The sequence below is a fragment of the Alternaria triticimaculans genome, assembly GCF_023758025.1.
Source record: "Alternaria triticimaculans strain BMP 0046 chromosome Unknown scaffold_25, whole genome shotgun sequence".
NCBI classification, from domain to species: domain Eukaryota; kingdom Fungi; phylum Ascomycota; class Dothideomycetes; order Pleosporales; family Pleosporaceae; genus Alternaria; species Alternaria triticimaculans.
In genome coordinates, this window is record NW_026055982.1 from 146,780 (window position 1) to 172,208 (window position 25,429).

At 53.2% G+C, this 25,429-nt stretch overlaps 12 protein-coding genes across 12 annotated transcripts; 7 read left to right on the forward strand and 5 right to left on the reverse strand.

Moving 5' to 3' along the window:
• Positions 1-1,005: 1,005 nt before the first annotated feature.
• J4E78_009980 (uncharacterized protein) lies at positions 1,006-1,983 on the reverse strand (the record flags this gene model as incomplete). Its single annotated transcript, XM_049370563.1, has 2 exons — positions 1,006-1,920; positions 1,978-1,983. The coding sequence occupies 2 exons, from the start codon at positions 1,981-1,983 to the stop codon at positions 1,006-1,008; spliced, it is 921 nt and encodes a 306-aa protein (XP_049217734.1).
• A 782-nt stretch (positions 1,984-2,765) lies between these two features.
• On the forward strand, positions 2,766-4,070 carry J4E78_009981 (uncharacterized protein; the record flags this gene model as incomplete). The annotated part of the gene is made up of 1 exon (XM_049370564.1): positions 2,766-4,070. One exon carries the CDS (start codon positions 2,766-2,768, stop codon positions 4,068-4,070), a length of 1,305 nt encoding a protein of 434 aa, XP_049217735.1.
• Positions 4,071-4,816: 746 nt separating this feature from the next.
• On the forward strand, positions 4,817-5,233 carry J4E78_009982 (uncharacterized protein; the record flags this gene model as incomplete). Its single annotated transcript, XM_049370565.1, has 1 exon — positions 4,817-5,233. The coding sequence occupies one exon, from the start codon at positions 4,817-4,819 to the stop codon at positions 5,231-5,233; it is 417 nt and encodes a 138-aa protein (XP_049217736.1).
• A 2,766-nt stretch (positions 5,234-7,999) lies between these two features.
• On the forward strand, positions 8,000-8,989 carry J4E78_009983 (uncharacterized protein; the record flags this gene model as incomplete). The annotated part of the gene is made up of 1 exon (XM_049370566.1): positions 8,000-8,989. The coding sequence occupies one exon, from the start codon at positions 8,000-8,002 to the stop codon at positions 8,987-8,989; it is 990 nt and encodes a 329-aa protein (XP_049217737.1).
• A 186-nt stretch (positions 8,990-9,175) lies between these two features.
• On the reverse strand, positions 9,176-11,437 carry J4E78_009984 (uncharacterized protein; the record flags this gene model as incomplete). Its single annotated transcript, XM_049370567.1, has 1 exon — positions 9,176-11,437. The coding sequence occupies one exon, from the start codon at positions 11,435-11,437 to the stop codon at positions 9,176-9,178; it is 2,262 nt and encodes a 753-aa protein (XP_049217738.1).
• Positions 11,438-12,060: 623 nt separating this feature from the next.
• On the forward strand, positions 12,061-13,205 carry J4E78_009985 (uncharacterized protein; the record flags this gene model as incomplete). The annotated part of the gene is made up of 2 exons (XM_049370568.1): positions 12,061-12,242; positions 12,317-13,205. The coding sequence occupies 2 exons, from the start codon at positions 12,061-12,063 to the stop codon at positions 13,203-13,205; spliced, it is 1,071 nt and encodes a 356-aa protein (XP_049217739.1).
• Positions 13,206-13,429: 224 nt separating this feature from the next.
• Positions 13,430-14,621, reverse strand: J4E78_009986 (uncharacterized protein; the record flags this gene model as incomplete). The annotated part of the gene is made up of 2 exons (XM_049370569.1): positions 13,430-13,995; positions 14,051-14,621. 2 exons carry the CDS (start codon positions 14,619-14,621, stop codon positions 13,430-13,432), a joined length of 1,137 nt encoding a protein of 378 aa, XP_049217740.1.
• Positions 14,622-15,764: 1,143 nt separating this feature from the next.
• J4E78_009987 (uncharacterized protein) lies at positions 15,765-17,402 on the forward strand (the record flags this gene model as incomplete). Its single annotated transcript, XM_049370570.1, has 1 exon — positions 15,765-17,402. One exon carries the CDS (start codon positions 15,765-15,767, stop codon positions 17,400-17,402), a length of 1,638 nt encoding a protein of 545 aa, XP_049217741.1.
• A 315-nt stretch (positions 17,403-17,717) lies between these two features.
• Positions 17,718-18,520, reverse strand: J4E78_009988 (uncharacterized protein; the record flags this gene model as incomplete). Its single annotated transcript, XM_049370571.1, has 2 exons — positions 17,718-18,065; positions 18,125-18,520. 2 exons carry the CDS (start codon positions 18,518-18,520, stop codon positions 17,718-17,720), a joined length of 744 nt encoding a protein of 247 aa, XP_049217742.1.
• Positions 18,521-18,834: 314 nt separating this feature from the next.
• On the forward strand, positions 18,835-19,686 carry J4E78_009989 (uncharacterized protein; the record flags this gene model as incomplete). The annotated part of the gene is made up of 1 exon (XM_049370572.1): positions 18,835-19,686. One exon carries the CDS (start codon positions 18,835-18,837, stop codon positions 19,684-19,686), a length of 852 nt encoding a protein of 283 aa, XP_049217743.1.
• Positions 19,687-21,755: 2,069 nt separating this feature from the next.
• J4E78_009990 (uncharacterized protein) lies at positions 21,756-24,471 on the forward strand (the record flags this gene model as incomplete). The annotated part of the gene is made up of 7 exons (XM_049370573.1): positions 21,756-21,959; positions 22,013-22,051; positions 22,099-22,131; positions 22,186-22,303; positions 22,353-22,360; positions 22,416-23,241; positions 23,291-24,471. 7 exons carry the CDS (start codon positions 21,756-21,758, stop codon positions 24,469-24,471), a joined length of 2,409 nt encoding a protein of 802 aa, XP_049217744.1.
• Positions 24,472-24,891: 420 nt separating this feature from the next.
• HSP10 (10 kDa heat shock protein) lies at positions 24,892-25,412 on the reverse strand (the record flags this gene model as incomplete). Its single annotated transcript, XM_049370574.1, has 3 exons — positions 24,892-24,916; positions 24,985-25,268; positions 25,410-25,412. The coding sequence occupies 3 exons, from the start codon at positions 25,410-25,412 to the stop codon at positions 24,892-24,894; spliced, it is 312 nt and encodes a 103-aa protein (XP_049217745.1).
• Positions 25,413-25,429: the final 17 nt, after the last annotated feature.

Consider the following 25,429-nt stretch of genomic DNA (forward strand, 5'->3'; position numbering starts at 1 on the left):
CCTTTGAACTGGGTGTGCCTTTCTGTGCACTCTCCGGTTCCCTTTCACTTCTCAATTCTTCGCACCTTTTTTGCCCCCGACTGTTTGCATCCTATCCTCTTCCTTATGCACGCGTAGGAATCTGTCTTGAAGCCTCCCCTTCCTTTGGATTGGCAGATTGCTTGCAGATTTCTGCTAAGCAGAAGAAGGAAGCAACCCCCGTTAGGCGCCGTCTCGTGCGTAATGCAACCGCAACAGACCAGTCCAGCTATTTCCGGCGACAGTGCTGCGGCACGCCCTCTACGCCCTCTCCTCCCTGCAGCCTCACCGAGAGTAGAGGCTCCACCATCGCAACCGAAGCGAGCTCGCGTCTCTCTAGCTTGTGCAGCCTGCAGAAGTCGTAAAACCAAGGTACCGACAGACCAAGTACATTGCATGTATATAAAGCAACATCAGCAAAGTAGCCTTCTGATCTTTTGAACCATAGTGTAACGGCGACCGTCCCATTTGCAGTGAATGCACGTCCCGCGATTCCGTGTGCCAGTACACGGAAACAGAGAACACTCAGTCGAAACGTAGACATCAAGACCTGGAAGAGTTGTTCGAGATGCTCAAGTCGCTGCCGGATGAGGAAGCGAGTGAGATCCTGGCGAGAATCAGAGCTGGTGTGGATCCGAGAGACATTGTTGATAGCGTGAAGCATGGTAATATGCTTGTGCAGTTTGCTGCGACGTTTGGAGAAAGCAGGGGTAGTGTGAGCAGCGAGGTTGATGGAGGTAGTGTGGGCGGAAGTGGAGATTTGTCGGGCGAAATGCAGGAGCCGGGGATGGATGCGGACTCACCATCCAAGCAGAATAGCTGACGAACTGAATCAAAGATACCTGGCATGCGTCGGCATCGACGTGGCGGGTCCATTCCTGGCTGGCCAGGCGTATGTCAGACCTGCGAAATGGCCCTTTTCCAAGTCTATCCCGAGCCTTCGATGCACACCTGATGCATCTATATTCATCGCACGCAGTCGTACAATCATGCGGTGAGATCGTCTTGGTCTGGGTGTCGAAACAGATGGTCCCTGAGTTGTGCCCAAACGTACCTCTGGGGTGAATTGCCGGACGTTTGTACGTATGATATCATGTTCTTTCTAAAGAGGTTGATTTCCCATTCATCTTCCGTCCATGTCCAGACTTCATCCTCAAACAATACCTTGAGATCGACCTCTTCGCTATGATACTCGACTTTGACTACGAAACCTTTGGCTCTCAGCCCATGGTAGGTGCGAGCGACAAGTTTCAGGAACAGTGAACCATGATCCCAGCCCGGGCCCAAGTCTTCTTCTTGTCTTATAGCCAAGGTAACAACTCTAGCCCGGGTCTGCATATGGCGACGGTGTTCGTTGTGAGTAGTAACACGTTCAGTGTGTGAAATGTCCAGCAAAGCCGTGACGCCATCATTGATCTCTGAAAGATAGTCTTCTCGTGTATACGCCGTTGCATCCGCCGTGCGCGAGCCTTGATCGTGTGTCTTGCTCTCCTGAATCTCGGAGAATTCGCTGTCAGTCAGCGCGTCACACTGGAAGGTCACACGCAGATCCAAATTCCTTGCCAACTCTTCCATGGTAAATCCAACACCAAATGCGTCTCTCCTCACAAAGTCCGCCACGGAAGTGTCGAGCAATAGGCATTCAGCCACGGGATCCTTGTCGTCAATTGGGCGCAGGTCTTTGCCAACGACATCTCGGAATAGCTTGAGAGCCTCTTTAGCGAACACCAGTCCTACGAAAGTCTTGTCGATGAAATGAGGTGGCCGAAGGTTCATGTACAGCATTGATAACCCTGCTGGTGTGTCTGGATCGTGATCTACGCTGAACCAAGGCTCATGGAATAGTTCCCACCAACAGATTACACTGCGAGTCGGATCGTGTTTCTCGTCAGGTTGCCATAACTGCGTGTAGATGTTATCCCGCAGCTCTCGCGGTAAGTTCAAAACACGTGCGACGACGTCCATGTTTGCAGCATTCGTGTAGCGAATAATTGCTGCATGTAAAACATCGGTCAAGTGGTCATAGCGACGCAGCCTCTCTTCCACGCCATCCTCGGATGATGCGGTACTCCGGAGGTGAAGTTTACAGCTGAGGCTGGCTCTATGGCTGTAATTAACTTTGGAAGCTGACGGCTGTCGCAGCACTTACTGCTTGAGCTCGCGTTCAGCGCAGTCTCGCGCTTGCTCGAATTGCCGATACATTGTTGGCGCGTCTGTATGATAAAGAACCATACCTAGGTAGACCCAGACGTTGGCGAGACGGTTGCGCAGATGATGTAGAGGCAAGGGCAGTCGTTACGAGGCGAGGTACGATTCGTTAGCCACGCCTGCGGGTGACTCATCAAAAGGCGTCCATCCGCAGTAGATATCGACTACAAGGGTACAAGGCTCACTCTTCATTCGTACACGTCCCTGGATGTCGGCTATCACGACCGAAGCTCTGGATAATAGCTGTAGGCCTCGGGTACAGGTGGACGTTGCATCGTCTCGACGCCCCGTGATTCCAGGGCTCATTCCGCGTCTAGGACAGGGGATAGTCCCTTGAGATAATTATTCCCAATATAGTGAAGTTGCTTCCAGTTGTCAATCAGGCGTGGAGGCTACGTGATGTTGCTGGGACTTGAGTGTCCGACCTTCAGTCGCGGTCCTATCGATAAGCAACTTTAATCGCTTCCCACCCAAACACCTAAGCAACGTGCCCTGCAGACGGCTTGGTGATCGCATCCCACGATATCACCACCTGCGCCATGAAGCCTGGCAATCTGCCAATGCGCACACAGTCGCGGCCAGTATGTCAGTTGTGTGACTACATACTGCAGAAGCCTGCAAGCCGCCGCGCATTCCTCTCCGCATCCTCCCTCCGAACACCCTCGATACGGCGGCAAAACGCGCGAACCACGACTCTGACACCCCGTATATTGGTACGAAGCATCGCGACAACACCTCGGACGGCAGCAGCGATTGACACGCGCGACGATGGCGGCCTACATACGTCGGACAGAATTGCGGCGTTGAAGAGTCACCTTGCCCAGGTGGAGGCGCGAATACAGGAAATATTCAATTCACCCAAGGTCGAGAAGGAGCACGTTATAATGGAAGCGTTTGAAGGACTGGACAGCATTGCGCAAGAAGCCATTGCCATACGCGCACGCCAGCCTCAACTACAGAAGGCGGCAATAAGGCAGAGCTCAGCGGGCGCCATTCTCTCTGGACTGGACGGGGACGAGACGGCGGAGACGGCGAAAAGAAAGAGCTCGAAAATGCTGGGATTGGATGCCCTGCCCTCGCCATCGTATCTTTCGAAGCTCGCGGAGCGTCTCCTAAAGCACGAGAAAGTCTTCCTATCACCGAACGTCCTCGCTATATACATCCACCTGCAGCGACTACTTGCCCGACCGAAGACTATTCCCGAGGCACTCTACCTCTACGCGAACAAACCGGTCCCAGTTGAAGGCTCGTCACCACCCAAGTTCTCCAAGCCCTCGCCCAAGTCGGCTAAGCAGGTCATTCCAGCTGATCTCGCCGACGAAGCGCTCACGGCCGCCATCGACGCGAAAGACCTAGCACTGGCCCTCGATGTCGTCGATCACACCTACCGCGCTCCCGCATGGCGGCGGCATCGCATACTCACAAAGATGGGCTTACCGGGGGTGCTCGTCGGCCTCACCCCACTCGCTCTCTACATGATCGCCCAGGAACTTTCCGTCTACAGCGGCTTCATCGACCCGTGGACCTTCAAGCTCTACGCCTTCATGGGCATGAGCACGTATGTCCTGTGCACCGGCACACTCGGATTCGTCGCTCTCACAACATACAACGATCACCACGACCGAGTGGTCTGGCGGCCTGGTGTACCGCTGCTGGATCGATACATAAGGGAAGATGAGCGGGCGGCGTTGGATCGTATTGCATGCGCATGGGGTTTCAAGGAAGTGTGGAGACGGGGTGATGAGGAGGGTGATGATTGGGAGGGGTTGAGACAGTTGGTCTTGCTCCGGGGTATGGTGCTCGATAAGCCGGATCTGATGCCTGGTATGAACCCTGGAAGATAGTGGAAGTATGTATCAAAGCAATGGACACGTATCACATTCTACATAGCACACGCGCCTAAGATACTCAATTCTGTACATTAGCGCCAGGCTGGTATATCTAATCTTTATGAGAGGTGCAAAAACGTAGTCCATAACGCCAGACGACCTTATGATGTATCTTCAGACTTCGAGCTGCCTATGTGCTGTAGTGATATCTTATACGCAAAAAGAGATGTTCTTCCTTGGGGATGTCCCCTGAACGAGCAAAAAGATCGGTTTGTTGCGACACCTGTGTGATTCGAACACACGCTCCCGAAGGAACTGGCTAACTTTCCGGTGAAGGACTAGCAGGCCAGCGCGTTAACCACTCCCTAGAATTTGGATTAGTAAGCGTTGATGGCAGTTGCACTGGAGGAGCTCGTACGCCAAAGTGCCGGAAAATCATGTATTTTACTGATTGATGCAAGCTCGACCAAATAAAAACAATATATACTGCCAACTAAACAGAAAAAACATGAACAGCTTCCAGACAACCGTTCACCAGAGCGGTGGATGATTCAGTGGGCTCAGGCAACAGCTCAGCGTCTGGCGGGGTAGCTCCGTTCTTTTGCCCCACCAGATGCGGTCATGTTCCACACAGACTTACGCCGGAACTTTACTCACCAAACCTTGTACACCCCAACTCTACAGTTCAACTGACGTCCCGGCTACTGCCTGCGAACCCAATAAACCCTCAGACACGCGCTACTCTCGAACTACTTCCCGCCATGTCCGCCGACGCCGCCCCCATAACCTTCACGCGCTTCTCCAAGGCCCTCGAGGACCTCTCCGTCGAATCGCTCTACGCCAAGTACTCCGAACTCACGAACCAACTCACACACCTTGAATCGAGCAACAAGCAGCTCGAGGAGTTTGCGCGCGAAAACGACGACCGCGACTGCTACGAGGCGCTGATGGAGAACAAACAGGTTATGAAGAGGTTCGAGGAACGGAGGGAGGCGATCAAGAACGAGGTCAAGGATGTGAGGGGTCTGCCGTGGAGGCCGCGCGAAGAAGAGAAGGTTGATGGTGCGGTCACCAACGGCAGCGTGGCTCCGGCGACGAATGGTACCGCGGCTGAAGAACAGAGGAATGGTGATGCGCCGGCGCCGGCGCCTGAGCGTGACGATGGCGTCTATCTTTGAGGCGTTCACGACGCGGATGCGATACACAGGACACGTGCGGGGTACTCAGCCGAGGCGCGCAGACGCGCGTGCGAGTGTTTGTGTGGCAAGAGCAAGTTGCCTGAGTGGATATATACATTGAGTGTTACATGCGAGTGCGTATATCTACTTCCACTGCGCTTCTTCAACTGACAGATTTGTAGTATACGGCCCTCCAACTACTACATCTTCGAAACACATTGCGTTCACGGTTCTGGTCACATTTCATCATGGATGAAGACGTGTATGGCTTCATGAAAACCCCGGCTTCATCCATATAGCCAGCACTCAGACATCTGAGTTTGAGGGACCTCAATTCATCCAGGAACAAGGCTGGGGTGCTAGTCGAGCTGCAGGATTTAGGCGGTAGCAGCACCTTCTGCGATCCTGCCATCTTTCCAACACAGTGTAATTGTTACCGGCAGTTTCGAATTCCAGTGAGAGGGGCTCATCATGAGGCTAAATAGATGGGTATGCGATGCCTGTAATGCCAAACCATTATACATCTGCTAATGATACAACGACCTTCCAATCACAACATAATATCCATTCCGACCAAGTAAGAGCCTGTGTAATCGACAGCTTGCAGTGTCAGAGGCCAGAAACAAAGGTTGCGCAAAGCTCGCTACTTCCTCAGCGAATGCATTCCGAATAGGGAAGTGGCTGAGTCAGCACTCGCTTCGTCTACAACTCAGACAACAGCTTGCACTCCTTCCTCATCCCAATCATGCCTCGCACATATACCGTACAATTGACATCTCAGCCAGAATGTGCAGTACTCCTAGCCGACCAGCTCGTCAGTTTGCCTGCACGAACTCACGACGGCTAAATATTCCTTATCCTTGTACCCCGTACATACAAACCCTGACCAACATGGACACTTTGCCATCTCGTCGGACAGCGAATGCACCGTGGAATTAATCTCGATATTTGCTTCACGAGCAGTCTTAACAGACGTGTCAAGTTAGCCTACCCATAATACGATTGAGTCTCAGTGTGGACGCAACGGGCGGCGTTGAATATTCCGTCTCTGGGCAAGACGCCACATATCATCAGAACCACGCGACTGCCGACAACTATATTACTTCCCCACGGGGCATTTAAGCGCCAGAACCATGCTAAAACCCGTCTTGGGAACGTTTCCTGCAGCCACGGGAGATGCCTAGTGTCTTGGGATGCCCAGCTTCCTACACGGCTCCTACAGGCTTGGTATGGGGTACAGTGGATTCGGAAGGTACCCATAAGATAGGCTCCGTGCTTCCGAATGTACGATGACATCTGTCGAGTTGTGTGTCAAGATACAGTCAAGATACCGCGCAGAGAGATACTGTCGCAGGAATTCGCCAGAACTGTCAACACGGTAAGGGGCTCACTTGCTCAATATACAGCCCTAGTCCTCGTGCCGACCCTTGCGCTCAGCTTACGACTTCTACTACTAGTCCACATTGAGTCGGTCATCTGGTCGGCTTTGATTCCTCGGCAACGTTCTAAGTGACTTGGCTGCCAGCACTGTCGGTGGCGCCACACACCACCGCTGTTCATACTCACGGGCAAAGAAATTCCACGAGTCGACTCAACTACCGACCCTACCGCCTCGTCTTCATACGAATCTTGGAATGATCTCAGTAGCGTAGGTGGTAGGTGTACTCGGCGACCACGTCCTCTCCATCTAGAACGCACTCCGTACAATCTTACAGTAGACTCATGGTCTATGCGCGACCGGAATGAACTGCTTCGAGATCACTCACCGACTCCAGGGCGGTGCAAAAGCGGTCGTTATCTTCCCCTGTGCTACGCGCAGTTGAAACGAAACAAAGGTCCACATCCATTGACGTAGTGTCAATGTCAGGACGGGTATCAATGCGCCGCAGCATAAGCATTGCCAACAACTTCAACCTCGCTAAGATCCCGTCTGAGCTGCCTGTGATCGTTCAAACGCTGGCCTGACCACCAGCATTGTTGCGCCACCGACATTTCTGCACCTGCTTCTAGATTCCGCCCACCGGGTGTTTCACGGTGTTTTGACATCTGGTCACAGCGGGCACTAAACCTTGAGTGGCGCGATTAGTGGATTCTGGTAAACACCCGGTGGCAGTTTCTGTATCACAAAGCTAACTACCACTCACATTTGTGGGAATACCGCCGAGATTTTGTTTCCAGCAATCAACACAGCTGTCCACCCTCTGTCGCGTCTAAACATTGAAACAAAATGGTTGCATGGCCTTGTTACTACCAATCGCAGAGACCGAAAGACGTCAAAATAGAGCCTTCAGCCCTAGCGATCAGACCGTTAGTTGCCGCATAAGCCTGCATGGAAATCAAGCATTACCCACCACGACTTGGCGCCTTCCCCAACCGGGCTTCTGAACGGCATGGCATCCCTTTGCCGGGTAATCCCCGCATTACGGAGAATTGGTGTCCGCGCAGGTACGCCAATTCCCTTGAAACACCATGTCATTAATATACCCACAACAACGGAACAATATACTACGCCGCAAACAGACCCACGGTATGGAGATCAATTTCCAGCGCCGGGATGAGCTATGACCGAGGCCAATGTGATCGGTCGAGACAATGAGGTGGTCTGCGTAGTGGAGACGATGTGACAGGCTGTGTACGTTGTGGGTTGGTAGGTCCGACATCAGGCTTGGAGGTATAAGTATCCTGTTGCTGTCCGTCTGTAAGGCCTCAACACACAACCAAGTCTCTCATTCACTCACTCAACAGTCTCTCCACACATCAGCAACCATGCGTTTCACTCCTACCGACCTCAGCCTTCCCGCTGTCGCAGTCGCCTTCTTGGGCGCAACTGCTTCAGCCCAGACTTGCCAGCTTCCCACCAGCTACAAGTGGACTTCATCCAACGCTCTCGCCCAGCCCAAGGCCGGATGGGCCAACCTCAAGGACTTCACCACCCAGATGGTCAACGGCAAGCACCTCGTCTACGCCACCAACCACGACACCGGCTCCAAGTACGGCTCCATGAACTTCGGCGTCGTCTCCAACTTCAACGAGCTCGCATCTGCTCCCCAGAACGCCATGAACCAGGGTCTCGTCGCGCCCACTCTCTTCTACTTCAAGCCCAAGAGCACCTGGGTCATTGCCTACCAGTGGGGACCTACCGCCTTCTCCTACAAGACCTCCTCAGACCCCACCAACGCCAACGGCTGGAGTGCGGCCAAGCCCCTCTTCTCTGGAACCATCTCCGGCTCCAGCACTGGTCCCATTGACCAGACCCTGATCGGTGACGGTACCAACATGTACCTGTTCTTCGCCGGTGACAACGGCAAGATCTACCGCTCCAGCATGCCCCAGGGCAACTTCCCCGGCAACTTCGGCACTGCCTCCACCGTCGTCATGAGCGACACCCAGAACAACCTCTTCGAGGCTGTCCAGGTCTACACCGTCAAGGGCGGAACCTCCAAGAAGTACCTCATGATTGTCGAGGCCGTCGGCTCTGGTGGCCGCTACTTCCGCTCTTTCACTGCCTCCAGCCTCGGCGGCAGCTGGACCCCCAACGCTGCTACCGAGCAGAACCCCTTCGCCGGCAAGGCCAACAGCGGTGCCACCTGGACCAACGACATCTCCCACGGAGACTTGGTCAAGGTCACCAACGACGAGACCATGACTGTCGACCCTTGCAACCTGCAGCTGTTGTACCAGGGCCGCAACCCCAACGCCGGTGGCGACTACGACCGTCTCCCCTACAGGCCCGGTCTCCTTACCCTCAAGAAGTAGAGGGCGACTACTTTGGCTTGTTAAAAAGTCTTTCATTGTACATACATTTTTGAGCTGGAGAGTTGTATATAGTCTGGCTGTTGATTTCGCTTCTTTCCTTTAGCCCTGAGGGCCACCTTTTGAACAGATGAATTCATGGGTATCGTAAGATGCCTAGTTCTACACATGATCCTCTTCCAACTATTGCTATGTGAAACATGATTTGATCGCTCGTCTTGCTGTGGAAAGACCTCTACTAAACTCCTCCTTGCGCTTCTGGTCTTGGAAGATCTCTTCTCTGCAGACTTCAAGCCCTTTTCTCTCTCTGACCGCGATCTCTTGCAGTACATTTAGACTCTCTTCATCCAACAATGCAATGTCTCGTTGACATCTAGCCAGCGCTTCGTGCATCTCCATAAACGCCCAAGCCATACCAACTAGCACATCCCGGTGTGTCAGCCATCGCATACCCATCCAAAGCATCCACTTCGAGAACGCAATAATGTCATCATCACCCAAAGCAACACCCTCTTTCAAGCTGACAGGTACATGCAGACCTTCCCTGCGGCACATGCGCAAGCCAAGTTTCACAAGACCGACAGCGTGACCGTCGTCGGTCCGATGAACTTCGTCCATGCCGGCGACACCAGGACCTTCTGCACTGAACCCGGTCTGTGCGCGAAGTACGCGTACGATGGCGGAGCCGAACATGTCAGCAGCGCGGACGGGTACTGCGGGTAGTGCTTCAAGTAGAGTGGGTGAGGTAAGCCATAGTGGGAGGAGGTTGGTCAGATTGATGTTGCTGAAATTGAGAATGAAGGATTCGTCGATGTTTAAACTGCTGATGTCAGAGGTCGTGAACGAAGTGATCGGTTCTGGTGACGCGAGGACGGGATAGTCGGTAAGGATGTCCAAGTCCTGGGTCACGGCTTCTACCGGAGGACTAGAAGACTGTCCCGTGAAGTCAAAGTACACGTTTGGATCAGACTTCGGAGACTGGGTGGGTGAGCCAAGTTCGTCGATCCACGCTTTCACGACTTCCACCTCTTTCTCAGTAAAACTTCCAAACATCTTGCCTTCCCATGATAACTCCTTGACCAGTCGGCTCTTTTCACTGTCGCCCTTTATAACCCAAGGTTTGCAGTTACTCAGATCATGTAGGAATTCTTTCTGCCACTGAGCGTCTTTGAAAGCATTCGGCTCTAGCCAGTCCACCAAAGAACGGCGGCCAATTTTCAGGCGACTGTTACAGTGGATTTTATGAGCAACAAAGCTCTTTGCAGCGAATATGTCGACCAACGCCGCCTCTGTGCCCGTACGAGGAAAGGGCTCTTCGGCCTGGACCTTGAGCGATGGACTTTCGGGAGTCGTAGGCAAGCCCTCAGCGAGGATGTAGCCAGCCTGTACGCGTTTCCACGCAATACGCGCCGCCTCCTCCCCTTCTTGCTCTGCAACCAACTCGATGTAGTTGGTAACTGCAGCCATTGCCATCGCGGCGTGACCCGAATCGGCATTATCGATGGAAATATGAAGCTCGAAGTAGTAGGGGTTTAATCGAAGTTCGCGCAGTTCCTTGACGGTCTTCAACAAGTGGAGCGGCAGACTCTCGTACGCCATGTTGAAGCCCAAAGCCTCTGGAAAGAACTCGTGGGGGAACAAGGAGATGGTGAGCTGTGCCATGGCGGCTTTCCAACAGCGTGCTTCAGTCAAATTGTGACGGGGATGAATGAAATCTTCTGAATCAGCAGCGGGAAGCCTAGCTTCAATGTCCTCCATCAGTTCTCGATACACATGGACATGATTCTTTGCGAGATCTCCGTCCCCAAGTTCTTCGGACATGACCTGCCAGGCATTCTTGGTGATTTGACGGTACTTGAATGGCGTGCTAATCTTGTTGATGTGTCCGAGCCATGCGCCATCGACGTACTTGACTGGTGCTGCTTGCTTGAGCCACCACTTCGCTTCCTCCTTGTCACTGAACATCTCGCGGGATCCACCGGCTCTGCGACGCGTAAGGTACTCCTCCCAGCGGTTGGTGACGTCGACGTCCTTGGCTTTGAGGAACTCATCTAATCCGTCGCGCGAGAATTGTTCGACGGTTAAGATTCCGCTGTGGGGTTCCTTGGCTGCGTCGGCGATAGTTGAGGAGAGGAGACCAAGGAGGAGCTCGCGACACTCTGGTAGGATTTCGGGGTGGTGTTCGAGACGATGGAGTTTGTAGTAAAGCTGCTTGTATCTCTCAAGTTCGGGGTCGATTGAGTGTTTCGTCTGAATGATGACAGATGTCTCCAAAGTCCCGTCATCCACCGGTGGTTTGGCGTCGTTCGTGGCTGGTATGGTTGGGCTGCCTGGGGTTTCAAGATCCTTTCTTCTTGATCGTCCTTTCGCAAGACGATTTCGAATTTCATTGTAGGCAATGACCGCAACAAACGCAATGAGTACAGCTGTAGTAGTCTGTAGAATAAACATTATGAGTAATCTATCGTAATGTGCAAGCGTGAGTTTGATGTGAATAGTAATCCATTCTTCCAGCTATGAAGTAGCACATGGGTTTTGACTAGGTATTCCCAGCGCAGCTGTGGCGAAGCATGCGCCCCCAGGCAAACACGCACAGTAGATCATGCTGACGATGAATACCACGCAGCGGTGTCTTTTGAGATGTCAATGTCATCGCCGGGAAATGGATCCGTGACGACATCTGGCACTAGACTGCTTATAGCTAGGCCAAGCGCACCCCACAAACCGCGCGACCCTTCCGCGTGGGAGCTAACGTCTTCGCGACATCAATCTGTCCATTAACTGCAAGCGATGCGACAAGCGACAAGAAAAAGCGATGCTTCTTTGCATGCAATCTGCACTGCGCGTCTAGAACAGCTCTTATTCGGGTAGATCAGGCCAGATCACGACATGCACGAAGGCTTTCACGCAGCCTTCATTACTAACAACAACGTCACAGTGACACCTGCTTGTCCTCCGCGGCGCAGGTAACTCTTGGTACTATGTGCACTGACACTTAGACGCGTTGGCTGTGTCACAGAGGCGTTACGCCATGAAGTCGCCCGCGGAGACAAACGTGTAGCACTCCTCCAACCATGTCGGAAACTACCATCGCCTACCAGGCCCTGACTAGCCATCTAGCCAAGCAGAAGTACGTCTTTGTGTGTCCATCGCCAGAGACACAGGGCAGGGTAGTGGAGAAAAGGCGCTCTAATGTCGCGACGGAAGATGCCCAGAACGCGTACGACTTCTTTGGTTGGAACTTGTCATGTACTAGGTAGGTCATACATTTCACTGTTTGTCGTCTACGGAAGAGGTATCGTATATTGTGCAGTACTAACAATCTGACAGAGAAGCACTCCGATCGATAATACCCGACGACATATTCGAACGCCTCCACGAAGCCAGCGTGATCACACAGAATGACGACAAAAGCTACCGCTCCACCATCCGCGTATCCAACCTGTACCTTCCCAGCCTCCCGAGTCGCGATCCTGATGTCTCCTCGCTGTACTACATTCATTCTTCCTTCCCAGCGGCGTCCGATTCCGTCTTCTGCGGCCCCGACACGTACTTCTTCGTCGGCTTCCTCCAAACCATATCCCGACACCTCCCACATGCGCCCAGCAGTATCGTAGATGTCTGCTGCGGAGCCGGCGCAGGCGCGATACACATGGCGAGGACATACCCGCAGGCAAAGACGCTGGGGCTGGATCTGAATCCGCGTGCGTTGAGTCTGGCCGAGGTCAATGCGCAGCTGGCGGGCGTCAAAGTGGGCTTGGCTGAGTCGAACCTTTTCGCGACCGTGCCTGAAGATCTGAAGCACCATGGTGTGGATCTGATTGTCAGCAACCCACCATACATCGCATCGAGTACAGACGGCGAGGATCTGCCCATATATGCGGACGGTGGCGCTGGCTTCGGCCTCGACCTTTCCATACGCATCGTAGAAGAAGGCATGAAAATCTTGTCGTCGACTGGTGTAATCGTGGTTTACACGGGTGTCGCAATGCCGACGGCTAACCCTGGCCATGACATCTTCTTGGAGAAGCTGCAACAAGTAGAAGGCGCGGATCTTGCAGAGTACACGATTCTGCATCCAGACATCTGGCCAGAGGAAATTGGGAAGGGCGCGTATGCCGATGTGGGCAGGATACAAGTAGTGGGTGCTGTGTTGCGACGAGATGCCAAGGGTATGGAGGAGGCAAAGAAGGCGTCGCGCAGACAATGGGCAGTTTAGTTGACAGCGATATGTACAGCGGGCATGACCCAGTCTAGGGATAATTTATATCGGATCAGTCGATACCAATGAGTACTGGGCTATTGAATGATCGTATGCTTTGCAGTTACACTTTATAGTTACAGCGTGACTGCAAAGCGTACCATCAATCGATAGCTCAGTACTCATTGGTACTTCTTGCTCTATGTAAGCGATCATCTTCAAAGTTCTAGTCATGAGCGCGTCTACTTGAACTCAGCCTCCGGATGCATGCCATCCGGAATTTCCAACGCAGTCGTATACGCAGACTGCCCAACCTGCTTCCCCCACGTATCCGCAATAGCCGGCAACACAGCCCTCCCCGCATACACCGCATCCGTGTTAGGCACAGGCCAGGGAACCGACTTGTTCTTGTTGCTCAACTTGCCCGCATACGACGCATTGAAATACATATTGCTCAACGGAACTTTGCCCGACCAAGCTCGCACCGCATCGCCCGTCTTTTCCGCTACGAATTTGAACACGTTGGCGCCCACGTCCCAGCGGCCCAGCGTACGTAAGCCCCAGTTTGCTTGTACAGTGGCGATCTCACTGTAGTGGTTGTAGTACGTGTTGTCTGTGGTGCCGACCAAGCTGGCGGGCACGGCATCGCCTAGCAGTATGGCCACGACGCGGTTTTGCTGGCCGTAGGAGTGGTTCTCGTCGAAGGTTACCATGACGAGGGTGTTGTTCATGAAGTTCTTGTTGGTGAGGAGGGGTTCGAGGAAGTTGCGCGTCCAGGTTCCTGCTACTGTTACGGTGGAGTCGTGGCCTGTGGGTGTTAGTATGTTTCTACGGGGATGTGCAGGATGTATTGGGTGAAATACCGTCGCTCGTCATATTAGGGGTGATAAACATCCACTGCGGCAACTGGTTCTTGTCCATATCTTCTTTGAACATGGTCAAGGGTTTTGTCTTTGCCAGCCTCTCCGTCTTTTGCGCCACGGAATCATACAGCACAGCTGGGTTGTGCTTGCGAACATACATGTTCGCTCCGGTTTTAGGGTTCGTGTACGATTTCCCTTGGAAACCTACTGAAGGCATGTCTTCTTGGTACTCGCCCCAGCTAACACCTTTGTCTTCGAGGAGGTCTACCAAGGTGGATACGTTGGAGGGAATGGCGACCATGTCATCGTGGTTGATGCCGTAGTAGTCGCCTGAAATGGCAGCTGCATAGTTGGGCATGGAAGGATGCGTTACTGCAAAGTAATTCGTGAGGCTAATGCCTTTCTTTGCGAGCCATGCTAGGTTTGGGTCTCCTGCTGCGAGATCGTAGTCGGTGTTTTCAAGCCATATTATGGCTATACGGTCGAAGGCTTTCCCTGGGAATGTACTTTGGGCTTGTACAGGGTTCAAGATCGCTAGAAGTGCTAGAGACGAAACGAGTGGAGTAATCATGATGGCTAGACAAATCTGTTGTTTCGGTTAGCACGCCCTTTCGGCTCCTTCTACCACAATATCTCCTTACCAAGGAACGTCAAGACAACGGAGAAACGCCGGATGAAATGACAGAAGCAGGCATACATGAAGTTTCTCCTCAGGGCTTTTCATCCCATCTGCCAGGGTCATGAGGCGCCGCTTCCGCTAGGTAGTGCCTAAGGGTCTGGACATCACTGGGACGACCTGCAGTATAGCCGTCACATCTCCACCAATGACATTCTTCGCAGCGCACATGTGCGCACTCTTAGGGAGAGTACTTCGCGCATCGATGCGGGAGGATAAGCTTTTTAGGAAGGTCGACAAGCTTTAGATAGCTTTGAGAGGTGAACGTGCGGGGCTGATTGGACACGAACTCGGCAAACCTAGTACGACCCGCAGATCCAAGGTATGGCCACACCTGACACCAGTGACACTGCAGGTGGGGTGGCGTAGCGTGATGATCTTCTGGACCCGTGCAGCGGATGGCTGGTGGTGGTTGTGTTCAGAGGCTCCTTGAACGAGATGGCACGTTACAACGATCAGATCCGACGCAGGGACGACGGGGTGCTTGACACGGAAATTGCCAAACATCAAACAAGAACAATTACTGCTACATATATACCCTGAACCACGTTTTGGTTATACCGGCAGGGACTTGATGAGGTCTCTTGGAAGCTAACCGCGATGGGCCGCAACCAAAGCTTCGGCATGAAAGAGATATCTAAATCGAATATGCACAAGCCTGAGGAGCAAGTTGGCTTGCTGCATGCACCCACAGACGATTACCGATCTCGAGGCAGCGAAGACCAAGAAAACGACTTGGAACCGCGCTGGAGCGACAAGCACGACGTTTCACACCATCACATTCATCGGTGGCCATGGATCAGGCCCGTGACCGTCGTTTCGCTTCTTATATGTACAGTCATAGCCCTGGTGTATCGGGGTCTGACAAGTACCCGGAATGATACATCCCCCTCCCTTGATGCTCATCCTGCAAGACTTCGACCGGAAGAAGAGTACATACTCTCTGCATCATGGGATTTCAACGCACCGCCTACGACCCGAGAGTATACATGGGTAGTATCCGACTACATTCTCAACCCTGATGGCGTGTATCGACCCATGATACTCATCAACGGTACCTTTCCCGGACCGCTTATCGAGTGTAACGAAGGCGACGAGCTTGTTATTAATGTTCAGAACGAAGCTATCAACGCTACTTCTTTCCATTGGCACGGTCTCTATCAAAACGGTACGAACTGGATGGACGGAACAGTGGGAGTTACTCAATGTCCTATTGCTCCAGGCCACTCGTTCACATACCGATTCAACGTATCAGGACAGACGGGAACGTACTGGTACCATTCGCACGTCAGCATGCAAGTATCAGATGGTTTGGTGGGACCTCTTATCATCCATGCCAGAGGCGGAGAAGAGAAAGATGAATTGCAAAAGATACCGTACGAGCAAGACCGCATAGTCATGGTATCAGACTACTACCACGACCTCTCTTCCGATCTACTCATGCAGTACCTCGCCCCTGGCAGCGAGAACGACGAACCCGTTCCGCCCTCCGCCTTGATCAACGGAAGGAACATGCGAGACTGCGCCGACTTGCCGAATCGAAACTGCTCTTCCTCTGGCACCAGTAACGCCTTGTTCAACCTATCTCGTACCAGCAACACGCGACTTCGCATCATCAACGTCGGAGCATTCGCAGAATTCGCTTTACAGATCGACGAACACGAGTTCCAGGTCACAGAAGTCGATGGCACGGATGTGCACCCCCAGTCTATCCATCGGCTGAACATCAATCCTGCGCAACGATACAGCATCATCGTGACGCCACCGAAGGAAGAGGAGAACCAAGGCATGTACTGGATGCGTGCGAGGATGGTAACCCACTGTTTTGCATACGAAGAGCCAGAGTTACAAGAAGAAGTCAGAGGCGTACTATACTATCCTTCTGCGAACGACGACAACACGAAAGACCTCATCCCAACAAGCAAAGACTGGCCCGAGATCATCGACGTAGAATGCCGAGATCTAAACACCTCAACCCTGGCCCCCGTTATCGCAGTACCAGCCCCAGAAAACGATCTCCAACACACCCTCTACCTGCGCTCCTCGTTCCAAATCCGCGACTGGAGGCTCTCGCGCGGGTATCTGAATGACAGTTCCTTCCGCATCAATGCCACATCACCGCTTCTAAACACTTTGCTCTCAACACAAACACCCGAGACGGAGGCACAAGAGGGCATATTAGACACACATCCCTTCGACTCAGTTCACCAGCTCATCTACCAAACCAAATCCACACGCACTATAACGATCTTGATACAGAATCTTGACGACGGAACTCACCCCTTCCACCTCCACGGCTACAAATTCTTTGTCTTGGCACAGGGACACGGGTATCCGCCTTCTACTCTGCTCTCCCCTAGTCACGTTGGCGACCACATCAATGTAACGAATCCGCTACGGAGGGATACGGCGAGTGTGGAGGCATATGGGTGGTTGTTGATAAGCTTTGTGGCGGATAATCCGGGCTTGTGGTTTTTCCATTGTCACGTGGGATGGCATGCTGAGGCGGGGTTGGGGATGGTGTTTGCGACGAGGGTGGAGGGGATGAGGGACTGGGAGGTACCAGCAGAAATTGAGGGGTTGTGTGGGGTGGAGGGGGTGGAGAGGGGGATGGGGCCGGAGGATGAGGTCTGGTCTGGGAGGAGTAAGGAGGAAGAGGGTGATATGCAGTCGTAGAGAGTCGAGACTTTTGAAATGTTGCAATGTTGAAATGAAAGGAGATGTCCTTGAACTGTCGATTCTTGAAGAACGGGATTCACCCATCTAGTATACACACCTTCATGTACACGTCTCGTAATACCAATTACCCACAGCTCTTCAATGAAGCTGGGGTTCAAACGTCATCTCGCCGACCTCTTCCCCACCAGCGTTGCGCGACTCGATGCCGTTCATCACGCAATCCTACACTGCCGTATGCCATTGCGCGGCCTACTTCACACCACAGATATGCCTCTGAGATCCTCCCCTTATCAGGAAGCTTCATCCACACCCTCACTCCCAGATACCAAACCACCTCTTAACCCTCCTCCGCCTAACACCATCCTCCCCAACATAATACCTCGGATCCTCGACATACTCCTCGCCCTTCAGCTCAGCCTCCCTCATCCTCTCCAACCGATACTGCTTCCTCTTCTCAACCTCCTCCGCCTTCTTCAGCCTCTGCTGCTGGTACTGCTGCGACGTCTGCTCCATATGCATCTTGTAGACCTCAATGAATCTCGACGAGGATTCGAAGGGGTGGCGCAGGAAATCTTTGCGCGAGGGAAGCAGGTGGCCGAAGACGGTCTTGGAGATAAAGTCCATGTACCATGCTGCTATGGCGAGGGAGACGAGTATGCCCTGTGGGGAGAGCGGGGTTAGCTTGGGGTGGTTGGGTGGCATTGGAGAGGAGACCTTACCATTGTTATCCAGAGATGGATGGCCCGGTTGTGCAGGAACCAATGCGAGAAGGTGCCCTCGGGACTCATCATGTTGGGGTATTTCTTCGTCGCCATGCGCTTCTTGTCTTCCTCGGATACGGGCGCGCCATAGATCTTGTTCTCGAGATTGCGGTTCGGCGCTCGCTTGCTGTGAGATGGCGGTCGGTATTTGTCGGGCTGTGGTATTACGGGTGCTCCTTTGCTTTGCTGTGCTTCCCGCCGTCTTCGGAATTCTTCTGAGAGACCTTTGGGGGTAATGGACGCATGGCGGGCGCTCGTGGGGGAGGGTAGCGGGAGGAAGGCGCGGGCTTGGGGGCGCAGGAGCAGAGGGCCCCGGGGTAGGAGAAAGCGTGGTATTGAGTGGAGGTTTGCCATGGCTGTGGGCGGTGATGCTCGTCGTCTCGTCGCCTCGGGAGTCCGAGTGATGAGAAATGATCGAGGCTCGGAGGACGCTCGGACCGGCGCATTTAATCTTTCCAAGGTTGGGCGTCGTCGCGTCTCGAGACCTTCACTCACCGCAACAATTCCTCATACGGAATTACGGATATCACGCCTATACTTATGATCTAGGTGCATATTGCGCGCCCAAAATCTATACCATCTACGTTTGAGCCTGTTAGTGGAGATATGACAACTAATCACGCCTATAGTTCTGAAGCCAGTTCTAATGCAATGCCTCCCAGTTCGCAATGCCTTCTAAACAGCCACCCTCGTTCGGTTCGCAAGCTTATTGGAATGAGCGCTTCGCTGCGAATACAGACCCCTTCGAGTGGCTAGAGGCCCCCAATGCCCTAGATCCCCACATCGTCGATGCCCTGGATGCGACACCCACGCCCAAGCCGGAACTTCTACACATAGGCTGCGGCACATCACTGCTTTCCTACCACTTGCGCTCCCATGTAGACGCACCGCGACAGATACACAATCTGGACTACTCTGAAGTAGCGATTGAAGTCGGCAAGATCCGGGAACAGGAAATATACCAGGATCCGCGAAAGGACATAGGAGAAGCTGCATGCATGCGCTGGGACGCCGTAGACCTGCTTGACTACCAGTCCGTCATGCGCACATGCAAGCGTGCAGCCTACTCCGTCATAGTGGACAAGTCAACATGCGACTCCATCGCCTGCGCAGACGACGTGCTAGTCCCCTTGCCATACCCACTAGCCATCCGCTCCTACGAACCTCTAGACCTGGATGCCGCCAAAACACCCGAACTGATCCATCCCTTGGTAGTCATGGCTGTGAATTTAGCGCTAGTGACGAAACCGGGGGCACGATGGATTGCTTTGTCTTATTCCAAGGACCGTTTCTATTTCCTAGATCCAGCTGCAAAGGACGTAATACCCCAAGGAGCAGCGTTCCCACACCCCGGCGATTTGTGGCGTGTAGTGGACAAGCGCGAGGTCAATGAGGCGGACTGGCAAGTACGGAATGAGGACAGAGCTGATGCCGTGACTCATAGGCCCAAGGTGTGCAATGTTGTATATACACTGGAGCGGACTCATCAGCCACTGTTCGTGCGTGGAGAACACCTCTAGTATTAGCAGAACTCGGGCCATTCATTTCTTTACCCGCCATCCTTGCTGTTCCACAGCTACGAAGCAGAAGCAGAACCTCCAACCCACTTCTCGTAACAAACACTCCCCTCAGCCTCAACATACCCCCCAAACATACCCCGCTGACTAAACCCACACCTCTCATAAAACCGCCTCGCCTTCGGCATATGCTCACCCGTCTCCAAGAGCAACCACGGCCAGCCCCTACTCCGCGCTTCCTCTTCCAGCTTCTCGAGTATCATCGTTGCAACGGATGTGCGTAGCCCGGCTTCTCCGTCTAATCCTACTCGGTACGGCGAGTCGACAAACATACGCTTTATCTCAGCAGAGCTTTCTCGCGCGTTTTCTGAGCAAGGAGATAGAGGACGTAGACCGCCGCAGCCTATTGGGATGCCTTCATGATACGCGATGAGGAAGAGGGGGACGTCGGCGGCTGAGGGCGGAGTTGTGTAGTCCGGTTCGTTTATCTCGAGTTGTTGTTTGGAGCGGAGGTGGATGCTGTCTGGGTGGTCGAAGGGAACTGGAAGGATGGTGATCTTATCTATGGATAGCATGGTGGACGGTTTGGATGGAAGCGATGTTGTCAGGCGTTGCGCGGTTTCTGATTCACACATATAGTGCTACGCCCTATGACAACGGCGTGCTACCCTAGATAGGGATAGGTTGTTTGTAACAGGCTAGCGTAATCTGATCTATTATCTTGAAGAGTCACACTTGGCCATAAGCTAAAGGTCGTACTGGTGTCACCTTGTGGCTGTTGTATGAGGTGTAAACGAAGCTGGTAGGTCTGTTCCGTAATCATATACTTTACTATACTCGCGAGGCATCCACGGTCTTCGGTATCCTTGGTCTGGACAACTAAGACAGATGTATGCATCAAGGTCTACAGAGTAGATGCGGAGGTACTTTTCTACCCATTGTAGTCTCATTGGCCAGGAGCAACCACCGTTCAGCCGCACTCTAGGCATCGGTCCTACAACTTACACAAACTCGATATTGTTCTCCTCAACACTAGCCCCGTCCTTACTCATACGATGGCACAATCAGCTTTCCCAACCCAGCAATATACATCGGAAAACTTTGTCGAAAGCTGCGGCGCCATCCTCTTCGACACAACTCGCCAGAAGATCTGCCTAATCCATCTCCCAGTATCCGATCTATGGACCCTACCCAAAGGCCGTCGAAACATCGGAGAATCGCGTCAAGAAGCTGCACTACGCGAAGTATACGAGGAAACTGGATACAAGTGTCATATCTTGCCAGTGGACATGAAGACCAGAGCCACTATCGCTGGCGACGCGGCGGACGCCCCAGACGTGGCACGCATCTCACGCGACTCGGTAGAACCTTTTATGGTCGCCATGCGGACGTTGAGAGATGGTCAAGGTGTCAAGGTTATATGGTGGTACGTTGCGATCATGGACGAAGGTGCTTGCGAGATGAAAGGGCCTGGTGAAGAAGGGGTGAAGACGGGGTTGTACTCCCATGAAGAGGCTGAGAGGTTGTTGTACTTTGAGACGGATCGGGAAGTGTTACGCAAAGCTCAGGTATTGGTTGCGAAGTTGGGTTGATCTTGTATCCTTGAGCTCGAGTGTGACACATGCTGCGATAATAACTCGGGCGATTCCGAGCTGTATAATGCCCACGTACGTGCCTGCCTGGCTTGGCTGGTGTGAGCGGACCAAGCGTGGTTACCCTACACCAGGAAGAATCGTGGCGCAGTGTATGACAGTATAGAACGCGCAAACCGGGAAGGACACATACATGTTTAAAGCTCCCAAAATTTCCCATTATACTGCGGTTTCATCATGACTTTTGTTCTGCCGTGGTTGGCTAAGGAAAAGGAACTGAGTTGGGCTCGGTCTTGTGCTACCCCTCCATGCCGGATTTCCGAGAGAAGGTGGGGCATTGTGGCGTCATTTGCTGCGCCATCATGGGCCACACTTTCACTACGTAAGTGCAGCTGACTCCAGCAAACAGTTATCGCAGACTCTTACTGCGCTGAGCCAAATCATCTTCCATTTCCTCATTTCCCTCTACACCCCGCCATCATGGGAGTCTCCTCGCAGTACGTGCTGCTTATCGCTATCGCCATCCTCGTCCTACTTCCAGCCGGCGCAGACGCTTTCGGTGCTGGAAACATCGCGTCGATATCGAAAATCGAGGGCAAGAACTGGCGTCATGGCGATATCGAAGATATGCTTGCGACGGTCGCTTGCTTGAAGGGCCATAAGTGGAAGAGTAACATGATCAAGGTATGCCCATATGACGATGTAGCTGTGATGACGGTGACTGACCTTACGTGTAGCGTGTGTACTTTGGCAACTGGCTACGCGATTACTCACAAGTAAGCCCAACAGACTGTGCGACGTCGGAATGCGCTGACCGGTTTAGGCTGTTGATGTTGGAACGTTGGCTAAAGTTCAGGTACGCGAAAGCAGCAGAAGCCATTTCCCCCATCGACATGCTTACAAGACGTAGGGAGAAACTATTCGCGTTCTGGTCTGGGTCTTGTCTTTCATGTCCTTTGGCTATGCAACTGGGGAGTTTGAGGTCACCGCCGAGAGGCTAGGTGTGTATAGGCCCGAAGAACACATCGGTAAGCGAAATTGAGCCTCTTCTGCTTCGTCATACTAACGAGAGCCCAGATAACCCTGTAAGCAACTGTATTTTGCAGACATACGAATGTGTTGACACTGACATCCTTAAAGAAAGACTATGCCGACAATGAAGACGCAAGAAAATACGACCCTCGTCTACGAGGTCCTGTCTCAGAAGCCGAGCTTGCAGTGGACCCAAACACTGGTATGAAGAATTACATTGCGAACGAACACGGGAACTGGGCTACTTCGACCGGGTACGTGAAGTACTCTTTTGCGCGCGCCATCCACTTCGGTCGACTTTACACCCACGGACAGTCTGGGCAACGTGGACGGGATGAAGACCTGTCGGAAGCGCTTCGCTGTTTGGGCCAAGGACTGCACTGCCTCGAAGATTTCGGAGCTCATACCAACTATACTGAACTCGTGTTGCGTGAACTCGGCTACACTAACGTATTCCCCCACGTAGGCGTTCAGGCTGGCATCAACCTTCATGGAAAGCACACCTACCCTCTCGTAACTGGTACCTTTGGAGGTGTTGACTTCTTTCACTCGGTGCTAGGAGAAGCCAACGATCACATCACCCAGACCGAAATCGACGAGGTGAACACTGCTCTCGTAGATGCAGTCGGCGGGTCTGGTGGACAGAGAAGCGGACCTGGTGGCCAATCTAGTGCTTGCAGTGGACTCATTGATGTTTTGAGCAAAGTGCCTGGTACTGGCGACCTCATCAGCCAAGCACAGAGCCTACAGGCCTCGTCAGATGCTCAAGCTGCAGAGAACGCACGCGGTGGCTATGGTGATTACAGTTCGTCTAGAGCCGGACCCAACGACTTCGCTGCACCACCTGGATCCATGGGCGGACCACCGGGACCAGACATCCCAGGGACGAACACCGACCCAGCCACCATCATCCCAAAGATTTACCCAATTCTAGGTAAGGCCTTCGCGAACAGAGAATCGTAATTGTAGCTGATCTCTTCAAGTTTTCCGCGACAACGTTGTCCGCAAAATCTCGGCCATCGTCTCTAAGATCCCTGGTCTAGAGAAGCTGATTGAGACCATCACGGAGCGCGTCACTCTGTTCGTGCTATCACTGCTTGCGCCCTTCATTCTGCCGATCATCAAGACAGCATCGTCCCAGCTGAAGAGCGGATCTTCTGCCGTTATTGACTCGGCGGCCAAGCACCAGTTTGAAGTCTGGACGGACCCTACATCCACCAACCCAACACACAGCATGCTGTCCAAGGATCACTTCTCCAACGTCTTGAACCCACCCGCCGGTCAAGTCGCGGTCGCTATCCTACAGTACGTCGCGCCCCGCGTCATATACGCTTGGGACCACCCAGATGTGCCGGTCGATGAGGTCCTGCACGACTGTATGCGCGTGTTCCATCACCCAGCACTTCGCGATCCGCACTGCGAGGTACACAACAACATGTTCAAGGTCGTGGAGCAATGGGCCCGCAATTACCACGGAAAGGACCTGAACCAGATCCTGTCTTCTGAATCTGTAAAGGCTGGACATAACCACAGCGGAGACCACGACCACTCTGCAGGTCACAGCCACGGTGCAGTTAACATGTCGAGCTTCGGCGGCCACAGCCATGGCGGTGGTGGTGGCGGTGGTCATCAACAGCAGTCCAGCGGATCCGGCGACCTCCTAGGTTCATTGACGAGCAAACTTCCCGGCCCTCTCGGCGGTATGCTCAGCAGCTTCGGTGGCAGCTCTGGAAGAACTCGCGACATGGACGATGAACCCTCGGCGTCCTCTTTGGCAGCACCAGGACCATACCAACCATCGCCATCGCCTCAGCCCTCGCAGTGGGCTGACTTCCAACCTTACCAGTCCTCGTACGCAGGTGAAGGATACCAGCCGCCTGCTGAGTACAGCAACGCAGTGCCCTCTGGCGGATATGGATGGGGTCAAGGCCAGTACTCTGGAGGTCAAGGTGCGGAGCCTAGCTACACGGTCCCTACAAACTACCAGCAAGGTTACGAAAACTACCCTGCTCCTGGAGGCTATGGCCAGCCCCCGGCTCAACAGCCCCCGCCAGGTTCTTATGGTGCGTATAACCAGGGTGGCGCATACAATTCGTATGATCAAGGCGCACCTGGGGAAGGTAGCGCAAGAGCGTGGGGCGCTGGAGGAAACTCAGGGTGGTAAGCGCTGGTTCAAATACCCAGGCGTTGACGGCTATAGAGGGAGTGAGGCGTCCCTGGCGCAGCTTCCGGATGGATCAGTCCACTGCAACATGTCAGTAGATTCATGAATAATGCGAAATATGACCTTTCAATCCCGAGAACAGGTGAAGTGCGGTAGAGTAGAGATTCTTATATCATTGTGTCTCCCCCACACCCGCGCGACATCTGATGTCTTTTGATTCCGACCTCTTCCTTGTAAATACATGTTATCGAAGAAACGCTTTCCAAAACAGATAGCCCCAAGCCAGATGATATGCCAAATGAACGCCGGCCGTTATGCTAGCGTCTCGCGTTTCGTGAATGTTCGGGTGTGGTGTTGGTACAGGATACGCAAGCCAATCTATCCTCAATCTATCATAGTAGATGATGGCACATGCCCGATTTACTCGTTGATCTTAGCCAGGAGCCTGCACATAACATATTAGCCGCTATCCAACAATCTCCAACCACAGCTCCAAATATAGTGTATACGTACTCGTGGTCCCGGAAAAGGCTCAACTCGTCCTCGCCAACCTTGATGGGGCTTCCGCCGAATTGCGGGATCAAGACCTTGTCGCCGGGTTGTACGCTGGGGGTAACGCGCTTTCCATCCTTGTCGAAGGCGCCGGGGCCGACGGCGAGGACTTTTGCTTCGTTGAGCTCCTTGACGGCGGTCTCGGGGAGGAAGATGCCGGTTGCGGTCTTGGCTTCGGGCTTGATGCGCTGGACGAGGATGCGGTCGAGGAGCGGCGCGATGCTCTTGATGGACTTGATTGCGGACTATGGGGGGGATTGGTTAGCTGGGAGCTGGGCTGGAGGCGGAGGTGGAGATAGAAGTGGAGGATGGATGGTGGGGTGGTTGTGAATGCTCGTGTAGAGTGGATGATAGTAGTTGTAATTGGAAACGGAGGGAGAGCTTACCATATTGACGGACGGAAGGG